The 15,376-nt window shown below is 36.2% G+C and overlaps 1 protein-coding gene across 11 annotated transcripts in view; it reads right to left on the bottom strand.

Moving 5' to 3' along the window:
* Positions 1-15,376, bottom strand: part of Akap13 (A-kinase anchoring protein 13) — a 358,212-nt gene that overhangs the window by 28,962 nt on the left and 313,874 nt on the right. For 9 of the 11 annotated variants that reach the window (XM_047540456.1, XM_047540458.1, XM_047540459.1 and 6 more), the window contains 3 exons: positions 5,135-5,202; positions 4,532-4,598; positions 564-699 (listed from right to left, as the gene is read on the bottom strand). In XM_047540456.1, coding sequence (XP_047396412.1) covers positions 564-699; positions 4,532-4,598; positions 5,135-5,202 — 271 coding nt within the window. The remainder of the gene's footprint in view (positions 1-563; positions 700-4,531; positions 4,599-5,134; positions 5,203-15,376) is intronic. The other 2 variants (XM_047540454.1, XM_047540462.1) reach the window with 1 other exon arrangement.

Here is a 15,376-nt window from a genome sequence, read left to right on the forward strand (position 1 = left end):
ATAGCCAATGCCTGAACAGTCAGTGGTCACAGCAATTTTTTAGGAGACCACAAAAAGAACTCAGTGCAAAGGAGTGACTGGTAACTTAATGGAAATAACTGGACCACGATTTACCTCCATGAAACTGACTTAGAGGCAAGGATGGAAAAATGATTTAAAAAGAAACTAAAGAACCAGTTCATCTCGGAAATATAAAAGTGTGATACTTGAACATATAAGTGGCTTCAAACGAAAATTCATAATTAAATCATCTTTTTTCCCTATTCCTTCTTATTTGATCTAAAAGTCATCCTTCAGAATTTGTATTCTTTCAAAGTAGGGCTGATCATATACAAATATGATAGTAACCTGGTCTGACAGTGGTGTTTAAAGATCCCTGTCACAAAATGGCAGTCATGACAGTGCATCATAAGTATAATCCCCATTCTCCTCATCTGTAGCACCCAACTGTGCACCAACCCATCATTTTACAGAACTGTTTCTAAAAGAAGAATCTTTCATCAAATCATGTATTATGCTCTTGTCACCTACATGTTAATTGTGTTATCTTTAAACCTACTTACCCAGTAATGTTCTGAATGGAGACACTTTTGGAGAGTGAGACACTCTGCTGGGACCGTCTGTTGGCAAACATTGGAGGAGCAGTGGTTTCATCAGCCAAGAGAACTGCAGATCGAGGGCGCTCCTTGGGCTGTGAGGCTGCAGAGGAAGAAAGGACACAACTGAACCATCATCTATATATGCCCACTTAGTATTGATTCATTTGAAAAATGCCAAACAGAAGCAAAATACTTTAAAGTAGATTTGTCCTTGGAGGATAAAATTGCTACAAAAACTATGGAGGATAGTTTGGATGTAACTACTGAAATTGTAAGTGCTTATATTCTTTGATCTAGTAATTTCACTTTTTTCTCTTTTTTCTCAGTACTGGGGATTGAACCCAGGGTGCTCTATCACTGAAATACATCCTCAGTTCTTTCAATTTTTATTTTGAGACAGGGTATTGCTAAGCAGCCCATGTTGGCCTTGAACTTGTTATCCTCCTGCCTCAGCTGAGTTGCTGGGATTACAGGTGTGCACAACCACACCTGGTTAGTAATTTCACCTTCAGAATATATTTAGTCTACAAGATATACTTGTGTATGTCTGAAAGGATATGTGTCCAAGGTTATTCAAGGAAGCATTGTTGATTAAAGCAAAAGACTGGAAATGATACCAATGAGCACCCCAAAATTGGTTAGTAAATTATAGTATATATCATAGATTAGAATATTATGTGGCTTAACAAAATGAGAATATTCTTCATGTACTGACACATCCCCAAGATGTAGTAGGTAGAAGTGGGTGGGAGAAATCAAGATGCAAAACATAATAGGCTACCTTTTATACTTTAAAAAAAGGGAAATTAAGAATCTGAGTTAGTATTTATATTAAAAAGGTTAACTCTGAGAAGATGAATGAAAAACTAAGAGTGGTTACCTGTGGTGTGGGATAGAAACTAAGCAATGAGGATAAGGAATCATGTGAAAATATTATATATTTAAAAATTTAAACTAATAAAAATAAGGTTGACATAATATTGAGAGTAAAAGCAACCTCAGAGGAAACTGAGACCAGGGTTCTTTGGATCATACCATGAAACATCTGAAGTGCTTATTAGATATGAAATTCTGAGCCCTTGCTGTACTCTAGGGTGGGGACTTGAGAGTCTACATATTTTATAGGCTTTTCAAGCAATTCTTCAGCTCATCATTTGAGAGTACAGATTCTGACTGATTCCTTTAATTTACAGATAAAGAAAACATAATACTTGTTTAATGTCACTTAGCTAATTGGTCCTCCTACTACATACTTCTGTTCAACATGACCAAAGAGGAAACCAGAGTTTTAATTTGCTCAAGTGGTCACACTGGCACATAGGTAGGACTATTTTTCCTTGACAGTATTTCAGGATTTTTTTTTTAACTTAATAAATGTTAAAATAAGCATTCATTTCTAATTCAAATTCTATTTAGACAAAGGTAATATATAACAAAACACTAGGAACATGACACAGTGCATCAAAACCAGACATTGCTACAGGAGTCCCAAGGAGTGTAGCCATGGACCACACTCCAGAGGGCAAGAGCAAACAGTGGGAAAAAGAGAACATGCTCAAGTATCAAGTCTGGAGCATCTCCAAGTGCTTCAGAAGGGAGTTCATTCAGGGAGCAGACAAAATCTGAAAAAAGAAAAAAAACAAAACAAAACACTAGTTCTTGAAGAATGTGGATAGATCAGAAGGAGGGGGATATTCTGAGAACTGTATGAATGAAGGCAGAAATCATGATTAATGCAAAAAGAAAAGTAGAGGAGGAAATAAGTAGAAGATGTAGGTAAGGGACCAATGAAAAGGCTGAAGAAGCAGAATGTTATATAAAGCTCTAAAATTAATAAAGAACAACTTGCATCTAAAAAGTGGTGTAAGAGGATGAAAATAACAGCCTTTCTTTGGGTTGAAAGTAATCCATAGACCACCCAGGAACGTCACTTAATATCTCTAAGTCTGTTATTTGTAATGATGATTGCAGTAAAACTTAACGAGTGCTTATTAATACTATGCGCTTTACAGGTCTGATATTTTTTTCTTTTTCTTTTTGGTGGCACTGGGGATTGAACTCAGGGCCTTAGGCATGCCTGGAAAGTGCTCTACTACTGAGCCTATTGGTATGTTCTTATTTATCAGTCAGGTGGGTAGCCTGACCACCCTATGAAACCTATCATCACCTCCTTTACGTAGGAGGAAAATGAGGCACAGAGAAGTTTAGCAGCATTTAAGGTTACACAGCTAATCAGTAGTGTTGCTGGGTTTCAAATTCATATAACTGGAATTCATAATCTATACTCTCAACCAGTATACTGCCTCAGTGGAGTAAAGTAGAAATAAAAATATCTGTGTGTGGCCTGGGGATGTAGTTCACTGGTTCAACACTTACCTAACATCGGCAACCTCCAGCAACACACACACACACACACACACACACACACACACACACACACGAAAATTTGTATGGGTCAGAATTAACACATAAAGAACCTTGCACATAACAGGAACTTTAAAGTAAGATAGTTAAGATTAGACTTGCAAAAGACACATGGAATGGGCTGGATCACAGATTTAAGTAGGTGTCAGTCTGGCAAAGCACCTCTTCCAGTCATCTACATGCAAAGATGGATAATAATCAGACAATATGTTTAAAGGAAATTCACATTCTCCTGTGGGAATACAGACTGGTACTCATTCTGGAGCTATCTGTAAGTACTTAGAAAAGTAAGACACAGAGCAGTGATTTTTCAAGCTTGAGCGGTAATCAAAATCACCTAGAGGGGCTGGGGATATAGCTCAGTTGGTAGAGTGCCTGCCTTACAAGCACAAGGCCCTGGGTTCAATCCCCAGCACCCAAAAAAAAAAAACAAAAAAAAAAAAACAAAAAAAACCCAAAATCACCTAGAGGGCCTATTAAAACACAGATCACTGGGCTCCACCTTGGAATTTCTGATTCATAGATCTGGGTAGGGCACAAAAGTGTGCGTGTTTAATGGATCCTGGAAACTACACTATCTTGGGAAAGTCTCTCATAGGTTCTCATAGAATTGACTAAGAAGATAATGATTACTGCTTATTTATGTTAGTAGTTGGAAGAAACTTAAATATCCTATCTTTGGGGGAACTAATAATTAATATGTGATATATGCTATGAAAGAATATCATGCAGCAGTCTGAAATAACAGCTTATAATAACGTGCATGGTCTCAAAATGGTACTAAGTGAAAAATAAGAATAAACCAGGTGTGGTGGCTCATGCCTATAATCCCAGCAACTCAGAAGCCTGAGGCAGAATTGCTAGTTAGAGATTAACCTCAGCAACTTAGCAAGACCCGATTTTAAAACATTAAAAAAAAAAAAAAAAAAGGGTTGGGGATATAGCTCAGTGGTTAAAGGGACCCTCCAGTACTGGGAGAGAAAAAAAGAAAACAATAATAAAAAATAAGAATGTATAAGCGTAAGTCACATTACCTAATTTAATTTTTTAACCTAATTTAAATTTAATGTACAAAAGCAACAGATTTTTTTTCCTGAAATACATATGTCTAAAGATATGGCAGATTAGAAAGACATACATTAAATATATAATACTAGGAATGAGATAGGGAATGGAGAACAAAAGGTAAAATAATAAGTAAAATCAAAGTGAAACCTCACAGATTGGTGAAGATAGTGAATGGCAGAGTGTGATTCACTCAACATATGTAACACTTGAGAAAAAAATGATTTACATAACTGCACAGTTTACACAGACCTTCAGAGGGGGTTTAATGGTGTCATGTAAAGCTACTGGTGAGTGAATCTTCAGGATAGCAGCCTCTCTAATTCACCAGAAAAATAGGTATTCAAATCCTTATTAGAAATAATAAATGAAAACTACAACAGTAGTGTACAGAACCAGTCAGTCAGAAAGGGACTTGTTAGGAGGTAGTCTGAGCTACTTACGCTTGTTTCTCATGATGACTGTGGGGAGTGAAGATGTGTCATGTGCCTGAAGGCTCCCTTTGGGCTGCTAAAGAAAAAGACAGTAAGTACATAAAAACTGAATTGACAACATAGCCTCTGTCAAGTTTCAAGCAGCTTAGAATAAAAAGTGTGGTTCAGCCTAAATTTCCTGCTCTGGTCCTTTCACCTTTAGTAACCTGCAATCCAGCCCCAGTCACCCCCACTTGCTATCTTCTGTGCTGTCAAGTGTAGGAGGAAGCCAGATGGGTGAATAGCAGAGTAGGTCTGGATATATGATTAAGAACAAAACCACTTTAACAGCAACTCAGAAATGTTAAAATCACAGAGAAACGTATATTTAACATGTATAAGTTCTGAAAGCATTTCCTTTTTCCAGAACTCTCAAATTCTGAAGAAAGTTCAAATCAAGAAGGGAACTGATCGCTTTAGAGAAAAATTATTGTTTGATTATTCTGGCCTCAAAGTTGGTACCAAATGATTAAAATAAATAAACCCACCCCAACCTCAGTTCTCCCAATTTCTTAATATTTTGCTAGCTGGAACCCTTTTATTTTAAGCCATCTTGTAGCCAGAATGTCTTACTTTCATTTTGACCTTTGCACAGGAGGCCAGACTTTCTCTGCAGCCTTTGTGGACAAAGGCACTGCAATCTGAAAAGAAAGCAAAAACCAACGTCACAAAAACAAAGCAAAAAGACCTGAAATTGACTTTGCACCACAGCTACAAGGAACCTACAGATTTCCAGGTGAAGTCACTCACAGGGAAGAATGTCACTATAATGGAAATTACAATGAGCAGTCCTCTTCTAGGATGCAGGCCTGTGATGTTATTTGGAGGAGAAACAAAGCAGATGGGATTTCTGATTAACAAGAATGAGAACTCTGAAACTCCTCAGAACTAAAACTCCTCAGGCTACCAAAATTAAGTTTCAGTGTCTGCCATCAATATGTATTTCTAAATCATAAGTAAATAAATAAAGCCAGTAAGAAGGATTGTAAACTTTGTAGTACTCCATCAAAATACAGGATATGGACCTGAGAATCTACCAGCTTATGACTTTCTACTTGGGATCCTGAGCTTCTCACAAACCACTGAGTCAAGAGTCACAAAAGAAATGTCATCACAACTACCCCATAGCATCTTTGAAAACCCTGACTCAATAGAAAGTGGGAGACTTCCTGAAAGATAAAGCAGAGACCCCAACTTGCCAAGATTGTTTTTTTTTTAAGTTATCTTTTAAAAATATCTTTATTTATTTATTTATTTATTTCATTTGGTGCTGAGGATCAAACCCAGTGCCTCACACATGCAAGGGAAGTGCTCTACCACTGAATCACAACCCCAGTCCATGCCAAGATTGATTTTATCTCAAAATACTTTTCTTACTTCTTGGCTTACAAGGACTACTGATGTAAAAATGAAGTACTCTGTGCCTCAGAAGGGTCATCACCAGCTCTTGCTGCAGCTATGAAGTCATAAAACACAACTGGGCCAAGAGGTCAGAGGGAAAGCAGAAACAAAAGATTTGTCTCTGGGGATGCTGAAGATGTTTCCCTTCAGAAAGGCTGGATCAGGAAATCAACCACAGATACTGTTCACTAGTCACTGCTTCAGGGAGTTCTGCAGATCCTGTCCAGGTCAATGCATAGTAATGGGCCAACACTGAAGCTCAGACATCTTGATTTCAGGGTTAGGGGTGACTGGGGGAATTGGAGTGACAAGGGAAGGGGAAGACACTAGAATGCTAGAAAGGAGACCACCAGAAATCTAAACCCCAAAGAACTTTTCCATCTCTTCTGCAACTGTTACTCCTACAATGCCCACTTGGTTTGCAGGTCTCTTTCTGAATACCCTCAGTAATACTGTACTGGGATTATGGTAGGTTGTTCTGCCCTGAGTGCTCTTCATCAGGGACCATTCATCCACTGCCAAGTCTTTGAGTCTCCCACAGTGCATGGCTCATGGCACCTACTCACGTGTCTCTCCGTGGACTCCATGCCTATTTTATCTGAAAGTCAAATGCCCTGACACAATATTGATTACAGTATGTGAAATTTATTGTATCAACTTATCACTAAAAAGGAGAACAAGAAAAACAGCTATCAAACTAAATTTAATTTAGGTAAGGTTCTGTTAATTAGGTTAACCCTAGTTTAAGTTCCTTCTCCACAGGCCTCAGTTTCCACATCTATAAAACAAGAGGGAACACATTTCCCCCAGTTTTAAATACTAATAAGGATATGGCAATGAGTAAAAAAGTCACATCATCTGCTAACAGACCTAGAAATTGATACACTCACTTTGGTTAGTATTTTAGCCGTATGTAATAAAGTTAAAAAATGTGCCCCTCTTTGTGAATAAGCCCATTTTGATCTAAAGCCTAGTACACTTACAGCTCTAATGATGTTCCAACAGCATTGTTTGTAGTAGAGGAAAGATGAAAATAACCCAAATGACTAAGCAGTGGAACACATCTGATATATCTATATGCCAGGATACTAGGGAGGAGTTAAAAGTCAATGATCTTGATCTATGTGATTCAACATGGTGATTACAAAATGAAAGGCACTATACAGTGCTATTTATGTAAACTAAAAAAAATTAAATTTTATGTGAGACAAAATTATAACTAGATTTCAAGTATGCTAAATTCATGATAGTGCTTGGGAATAGCAACGAAATGGGAATTTAACTACAATGGCTTAATTCTGTCAAAAACAATGAGAAAAAAATCTGAAGCACTATTACAAAATCTTACTTTTTTCATTTTGATTGACAGGTACATAGGTGCCTATTAATTTATCCATGGATAATAGTTTGCAAGAATACAAATTGAAACACAAACAAACCAATGTATTGAAATCCATTATCCTTCAAAGTTCCTTGTATTTCCTTACAAACATTTCCTCTTTTTTAAAAAAGTTATATCCTGTTTGTGATAAACTTAAAACTAGGTCTTATTATCATATATCCCAGTTACATTTTTTTTTTGCTTTACTGAAAATCTATAATATTTTAGGAATTTATGGGCAATATAGGAGGTGGTGGATTTGCTTGAGAACTTGCCATTAATTCTGATCTGCCAAAGTGACCAGACTGAACATCCTTTCAGAGAGTTCCTATCTACAGAGAATCAGCCAATGGCAGTTTTCAAGGGAGTGGCCATGTCACTTTTAAACAGACCAGCAGTTTTTAAGTTCTAAGACCAATATTTAAGATTTAAAAAACAATCTTGCTCGATGAATCATAAAAGCAGAAATAACATTTAAATGTACTTCTAGAACTTTTCACAGAGATTCATGTTTTCAGTTAATTGAGACATGTCTCCAAAGCAACAATCCAGATGAAATTTTAATATTATTGTCACAAATCTTAGCCATAAATAGTTCACATGGATGTTTGTTTAACATACTGAAGTACCTACTTGAAAATCACTCAACTTGTTGCTAAGTGTTACTGGAAATCAATCTGCAGTCAGAGTTTTAGGGCTGTGCATGGCTGATTTAGAAACTCTGACACCAACCAAAGTCATCAGATGGTAACCTTATTCTGTTTTAGACAATTAACAAGAACACAAGAACTGAGGACCAAATTAACCAGAACATAAGAATTGAAGACAAATCTAATACATTTTTAAACTCTCTGCCATAAACCATACCATGCCTTTAAGAAGATCAAAGAAAAATTGCTGGCCTCTTCTTTATTTAATAGCAGTAAGCAATATGCTTTCACTTTTTCAAAATTCTTCATGAAGTAGTCTTAGCACAGTGGTTTATGGGAAGAGAACTGACCTCTAATTACATTTCTCTGAACTTAAAAGCAAATAGCTTCAACTTCTTTTTCTCCTATAAGGAAGTATCAAACAAAAGAAAATGGAGCAAACCCCATAGGACTGGAAAATGCCATCTGTTGCTGCATATAAAACCATTGCAGAGACTAGCTTAAGAAAATCATTTTTACAGAAGAGGGGCAGGAGTAGCTAGGCCAAACTAATCTTACAGAACAGTAAAAGGACTGCCTATTAAAGAGAAGATTCACCTCTGTAAGCTGAGTTCTATGCAGTCAGAGCTCTGGAGAAAGGACTCTTCTGATACTTCAGTACACTGATCATCATAGGGAATATGTTGAGTTCTGTTTTGACAACTAGGGACAGATATGAGCAACAAAATTTATTTGGGAAAAATGATCTGATCCTTCTTAGGGCTACAGAATTCCCTTTAAGGATAGAAATATGCAACTTCCTCCAATCATTCCAACCCTAGACAAGAAAATGAATAATACTAAACCAACCCCCCCACCCCCAAAATCAAACATTTAAATACAAGCAACTCAGAAATGCACATTCCAAAATTCCTTCTGTGACTTCCTATTTAAAATTCTTAGGGAAACGTGAGACACTGCAAGATCTGGACTGATAGTGCTTATACATTAAAGGCATGTGAATGTGAGATGTTCTGGTAGCTGGTGTAATGACCACAGTGATGATGTATAAAATAAGAAGAAAGCAACAAAAAAGAGCCAAACCATCTTGGCTGAAGTGCTTGTTAACAGCAGTTTTCATAAAAACATTGGTAAACAAAAATCAAACAAAAGTATTCTGCTTGAATTAAAGACTGACATTATTGCTTAAGCTCTTCATTCACTTTTCTTTTCCCTAAATAACAAACCTTCTTAATCTATTTTATGCATTTTACTATTTCATAAAACAACAAACTCTAAATGCCACAGAACTGTCTACCTAGAGAGCTCCTGTTCCTGATAAAATCCAACCATCACACATTCTAAATTCTTATGTTTCCTATTTAGATTGTTTCTCTTGATGGGAAAAAATAAGTGGATTGACTATAATTTATAAGAAAAGTATTCAGAAGCTGCTAATAAAAGAGAAAATACATCAACAATCATCTTAGTATCATGTTATATCTGTTTAAATTAAACAAAAGCAAACTACTAGCAAGATACAAAAGCCTGAACACAAAAAATTCCTTATTCTGAAGGACTCTACCATGCTTTCCACAAACTGAACTATCTGTGCCGGCTAGAAAGAACAGTTGATTATTTAAGGATAGTTTTACATAACAAAGAAAAAAGAACTGGAAAGACACTACTCTCTTCTCTCCATTAAAGTCACCTAATCCTGAAGCAGGAGCACAGTTTGAGGTGAGACAAAATCCTCCCAGGTTTCTCCTCTATACTTGGAAATATTCCTGACCAGAGGCTGCAGGCTTTGCTTCTACTTTTCCTCTTCATATCAAGCAGCAGACTCTAAGGGAGCTATAAGGATGCTTTGCTGCTGCTTGCTATTTCTAGTGTCTGTGATCATGACCACAGAAGGGACTCAGCTTTCATCCTTATGATCTCAGACTGGTCCAGGTGTAATCCAGTAGCATCAGAAACACTGGTATGTTTTGAAACATTCCACTCTGACAAATTTCTTAGTATTTGCATGCAAATATATATTAAAGTGATGGAAGACAGAATTTAAGTCAATAAAAACCACCACAATACATTTTCATAATGATTATATGGTTGATCTTTCCTAAACCATGAGTCAAAAGCCAACTGAGCAGTTGCCTGAATGAAGCCCCACCCAGGAGTCAGCAAAACAAGCTTATATCAAGCAAAAAGGAAAGTTACTTTCTTCTGAATGCAACATGGTTTCCTAGGAGGTAGAGGACTAACTGCAGGGAAAATGTATTTCCTGAGACTCCAGGGAAGATCCTGAATATGAGAGGGAATGAAGGGAAAGGACAAAAGATTCTGAGTCCCCAATAACTCATATTTTCCATTTCCAGGCAAGATAACAGATGGAGTTTCATACACATAAACATGCATTACAGGCTTCATGAAGCCAGGAAAATCAGCCAATTACTTCTGTTTCTTAGGGAAGATGACTACATACTGTTCCTTTGCTTTCAAGGTTTGTCCTCACCCTGCCCTTTCTTTTCATAGGAGGCAGGTAGCACACTATCATATACGAATGTTTATGCAAGCACCTAATGCTGAGACTACTTCAACACTACTGCTAAAGCAGGGTGCGAAGCTGTAGTTGAAGCACTGGGTTTTTAAGTTTCTGATGTGGTTTGTAAACTGTTTCTTCCTTTTTTTGTTGCATAATTCTTTTCAGATTAAACTCCAAAAACATTAACCCTTTTCTTTGCTTTTGCTGAGCATGGAGGATAAAACATCCTGTAATAATTGATTAGATCAAGTCAAAGAACCAGTGGCAGAGGACAGCATGATATCCCTCCACCAAATAGCCCTACCAAACAGGAAAGACTCTAGTGATGACATACTGGACTTCATGTAACAGTCTGCTTCTGGAAGTAGTAGTTTCCCTTGGGAAGCATTGAAATTCACAGGCCCCACCAAAAAAGTCCACCTAGGCTTCTTATAAACACAGCATAAGACTAATAGTCAATACACTATTTCACTGGGTTTTCTTTAAGTTTTAAATGAAATACAATATAGTTTTATTGTGGGAATTTAAGTATATAAAACGTTTAGTATGACTATTTTTTGAGTTAAAATTTTGATCAATGAGACCATTTTCATGGACACAAAAATGTTAAAATCAAAGCCATTCATATATCTATCTTGGCATGTAATTTACTTCTGTACTTAGATTTAAGTACATGATGTAGAGTACATCTTCATTCACATCTACAAATAAATACAATTAGCAGGGTGTTTATTTGTTTTGGTACTGGGGATTGAATCCAGGGGTGCTCTACCACCGAGTTACATCCCCAGTCCTTTTTATTTTGAGACAGAGTCTCCCTAAGTTGCCCAGGGTGGCCTCAAACTTGCAGTTTTCCTGCCTGAGTTTACCAAGTCACTGGGATTATAGGCATGAGACCCTGCTCCAAGTATTGCCTTTTTTTTTTTTTTTTTTTTTTAGTTTACTTTGCAATCATAGTATATTCTTCAAATACTTAAGAGATAGAATAAAAATACAAATGAGTTGGTAGGCTGATACCAAAGTTAATGTGTTGATGTAAGAACATAAATATATATTTTATGCAGATTTAAGACTGTGTTTTCAAATCTGGCATGCTGGTCCCCTCTGCTTCATTTAATGCCATAACTGAAGTAAAGTCAGCAGAAATGCACAATGAAGCTTTGAGTGAAGCTCTTCCTATGGACAACATGGGCTTCAAAGTTAAGAATGTGTCTATATAAGACATGGGTCATGGCAATGTTGCTGGTGACAGCAAAAATGACCCACCAATGGAATTAATTAGCTTTAGTCAGATGATGATCTTGAGCCAACCAGACCAAATCAGCCCTAGTTATTTCCCTATCTAGATGGTTAGACAGTTCACACTGCTTGTAAGGTAAACTGAAGGAAAAAGACTAATCACCGTTCTAGTTAGAATACAGAGGATAGTCCCATTTTCTTGAAATCTGGTGATACTGGCATTGTTTATAAGATGCCCATGTCTGTTGAGAGATTCTCTGACTATCCTGCTCTGGGTAGTTTTGTTTTTCATAATATGAGACAGTTGCTGTGGGAGTCACCAAAGCAATGAATAGAAAGGCTGCTGATAAGGGTATCAAGTCTGCCCAGAAAACTCAGAAGGCTGAATGATTATTATCTCTACTACCTGTCACCCAAGTCTTAACCCATTAAGTTCTAATTCTATGAATATTTCAACAAAATTGACACAGGTGTATTAAAATAGGTTAAAAATCATTATCTAGAACCTATATATTATATTAACATTAATTTTGTGATTATTGTACTGTCATTATATAGTTATATACTATATTTAAATTTTTATATGCATTTCACATCTGGTACAATGGGACAAAATGGGTTTATCAGTGGTAGAAGAATGGTCTCAGAACTGTTTGTCTTAATGATCATTTAGGTTTAATAGCAAAAGACTGGTTAATAATAACAATGCACTACAAAATCTTCAGACAGAAAGGAGAATATTTGGTGGACCATTTGGGATTTTTGCACATGGAAGTTTTAAGTTAATAGGTTTTAAAATCAGTACTTTTTTATTAAAAAAAGTACAAAAAACAACTTGACCAAAAACCTGTCATAACGCCTTAAGACCCATTAAAACAAAGTTTAATTAGAAAAAATATAATTTTAAATATATGTAAATTTAAAAATATGTGGAACTTATAAACACCAGATATCCTGAAGACTGCTATCCTATCAAACTATTTAATTACTAGACCTATGTGTGGCTAAGAATTTCAGATCCTAGGACTAAAACCTTTTCATGTAGTTTTTTTCTTAACCAGTACTAGACCCTATGCAAATGATTTTCAAATGATTTTCCATGAGTTCCTCTGGTATGCCTGGACAAAGGAAGTCTCCAACAACTATCACCAGACCTGCTGCAGGGGGGTTCTAGCACATGCCATACCAACAGCATTGACAGTCCTACAATCTATGACGTTTCTAGCTGGGTATGTTCCATCACCTAGGGAGTCCAGGAAAAGAGAATTTCTATCATGCTTAATAATTAAGGAAGAGGGGCTGGGGAGATAGCTCAGTCAGTAGAGTGCTTGCCTTGCAAGCCCAAAGCCCTGGGTTTGATCCCCAGCACCGCAAAAAAAAAAAAAAAAAAAAAAAAAAAAAAAAAAAAAATTAAGGAAGAGATATTGAGAAAACAAAAATGGGTTCAGGGCACTGGGCATGTAGCTTAATGGTAAAGAGATTGCCTAAGATGCATGTGGTCCTAGGTGTAATCCCTAGTACCACAAAAAAGGGAAGGGACCTAAGGATGCCTGTGGTACCTTCTCCTACATTATAGTGGTTATTTTTGCTACTTGAAAAATTAATTATAGTAGTTGAAGGTTTAATTCTGTATAAGTCTAACATAGACCAAGGCTTACATAGCCAAAGAAGTTAAACTGCTTTTAACCCAGAAATAATGCCACAAATCAATGGCAAAACAAGACTATGTTATAAACTGACTATATATAGGACAACTTCTTCCAACCTGAACTTAAAATTGAAAAGTTGTTCGAAGTTAACCATCGCAAGGTATATTAATTCACTTTAACTACAAACCGTGTTCTCTACAGCACAAAGATTTTTTTTGGTCTTCAAATGACTTTTTCTATCTTTTATCTTTATACTTCCTGATAATATTTCACATCTCAACTCAGAACCAAGAGTCAAAGTACTTTCTCAGGGTGGTGCTATCAGAACTCTTCTTAAGTCTTGCAAAACTGATTTTTTTCCAGTAATAATTTTGCTCTTTATTATATTCTTGACTCAAACAAACATATATTGCTTTTTTTAAATCAGAGATAAGCTGGTGAATAATCAGAAAAAACTTTCAAACTATCAATGGTTCAATATATTGTGTTTTTACTAATACAAATCCGTAAGTATATTCTTAAAAAATTCAAATGGCATACAAGTATAAAATACTTTTAACCTCTCATCTCTCTTCTTTGGATTGTTAACAGGCTGGTGTATATCCTTTCAGATATTTTTGTATATTCATAAACAATTAGTTCCTTTACCTGTTTTTCATAAACTGGGATCATGCTATACATTGTTTTATCTGCTGCCTTTTGAACTCACTGAAATATCTTACAGAGAGCTCTGTCAACTTCTGTGGATCTCTTTCAGACATTAGCAAACTATATTCTGGGGCCAAATTCAGCCTGTAGCCTGCTTTTATAAATACATTTTTTATTGGAACAGAGCTAAATTCATTTTTTGATGTATTATTTATGGTTGACTCTACCAGGGTAGAGTCAAGTAGTCATGGCAAAAACCTGATGGGATGCAAAATCTAACATCCGTTCCATTGCAGAAACATTTAGTAACACCTGATCTACCCTATTCTTTTTAGTACTGGACCAAAATTCCATCTAATGCATATGTTATTTATCTTTTTATTTTAAAAAATTGTTTTTTTAGTTGTAGATGGATACAACACCTTCATTTAATTTACTTAGCACCACAAAAATAAATAAATAAATAAATAAATACCTACTGACAACTAAAAAGTATTTTAAAAAATAAATATAAATGTGAACAATATGCTTATGATTCAGAATACTAAAATACTGGAGAAGTCTCCACAAAGACCTTTCAATGACTACTTCTATGCTTGAAGTTTTATTCACTTATTTTTCATATCCATCTAATTGTTATAGTTTGTTCCATTACAGATTTTGTTTTAAATTTTTTAGTAATTTTCAGTATCTTCTCTTGCCTGAGTACCTGTTAAATGTTCCCCAAGGTGGTTCCTTATGTGGCATTTATGTTTTTTGGATTTTTTTTTTTTTTTTTTTTTGAGTACCAGGGATGGAACTCAGGGGCACTCAACCACTGAGCCACATCTCTAGCCCTATTTTGTATTTTATTTAGAGACAGGGTCTCAATGAGTTGCTCGCTTTTGGTGAGGTTGGCTTTGAACTCTTGATTCTCCTGCCTCAGTCTCCTGAGCCACTGGGATTACAGGTGTGCACCATTGTGTCCCGCTGGACATCTATGTAATTTATTGTGTGCTCAGCTTCACAGGCTTTCTTCCCCCCTCCTATGGCAGACTTCAGGTATATTGTTTGTCAGAGCTAGCACACACAGCAGTTCTGTATTTGTTTCAGTGGGGGATCCTTAGGGTCCATCATTTCTAAACTAGTATTTTGCTAAATCTCTTGTGAAATTCCTTAGTTTGGGGTTTTGGCACACACAGATTGTACAAATTTGGGCCCCAGATTCACGCATGATACAGAATTCTCACTCAGGGTCCTGGGGAGAAGGCAAGGTCCCTTGCTGCTTCTTAAGAACAGGGGGTAGAATTTTTCTAGGACCTTCTTTATAGATCTTAGTTTTTGAAG

This window comes from Sciurus carolinensis, chromosome 2, assembly GCF_902686445.1.
Source record: "Sciurus carolinensis chromosome 2, mSciCar1.2, whole genome shotgun sequence".
Taxonomy (NCBI): domain Eukaryota; kingdom Metazoa; phylum Chordata; class Mammalia; order Rodentia; family Sciuridae; genus Sciurus; species Sciurus carolinensis.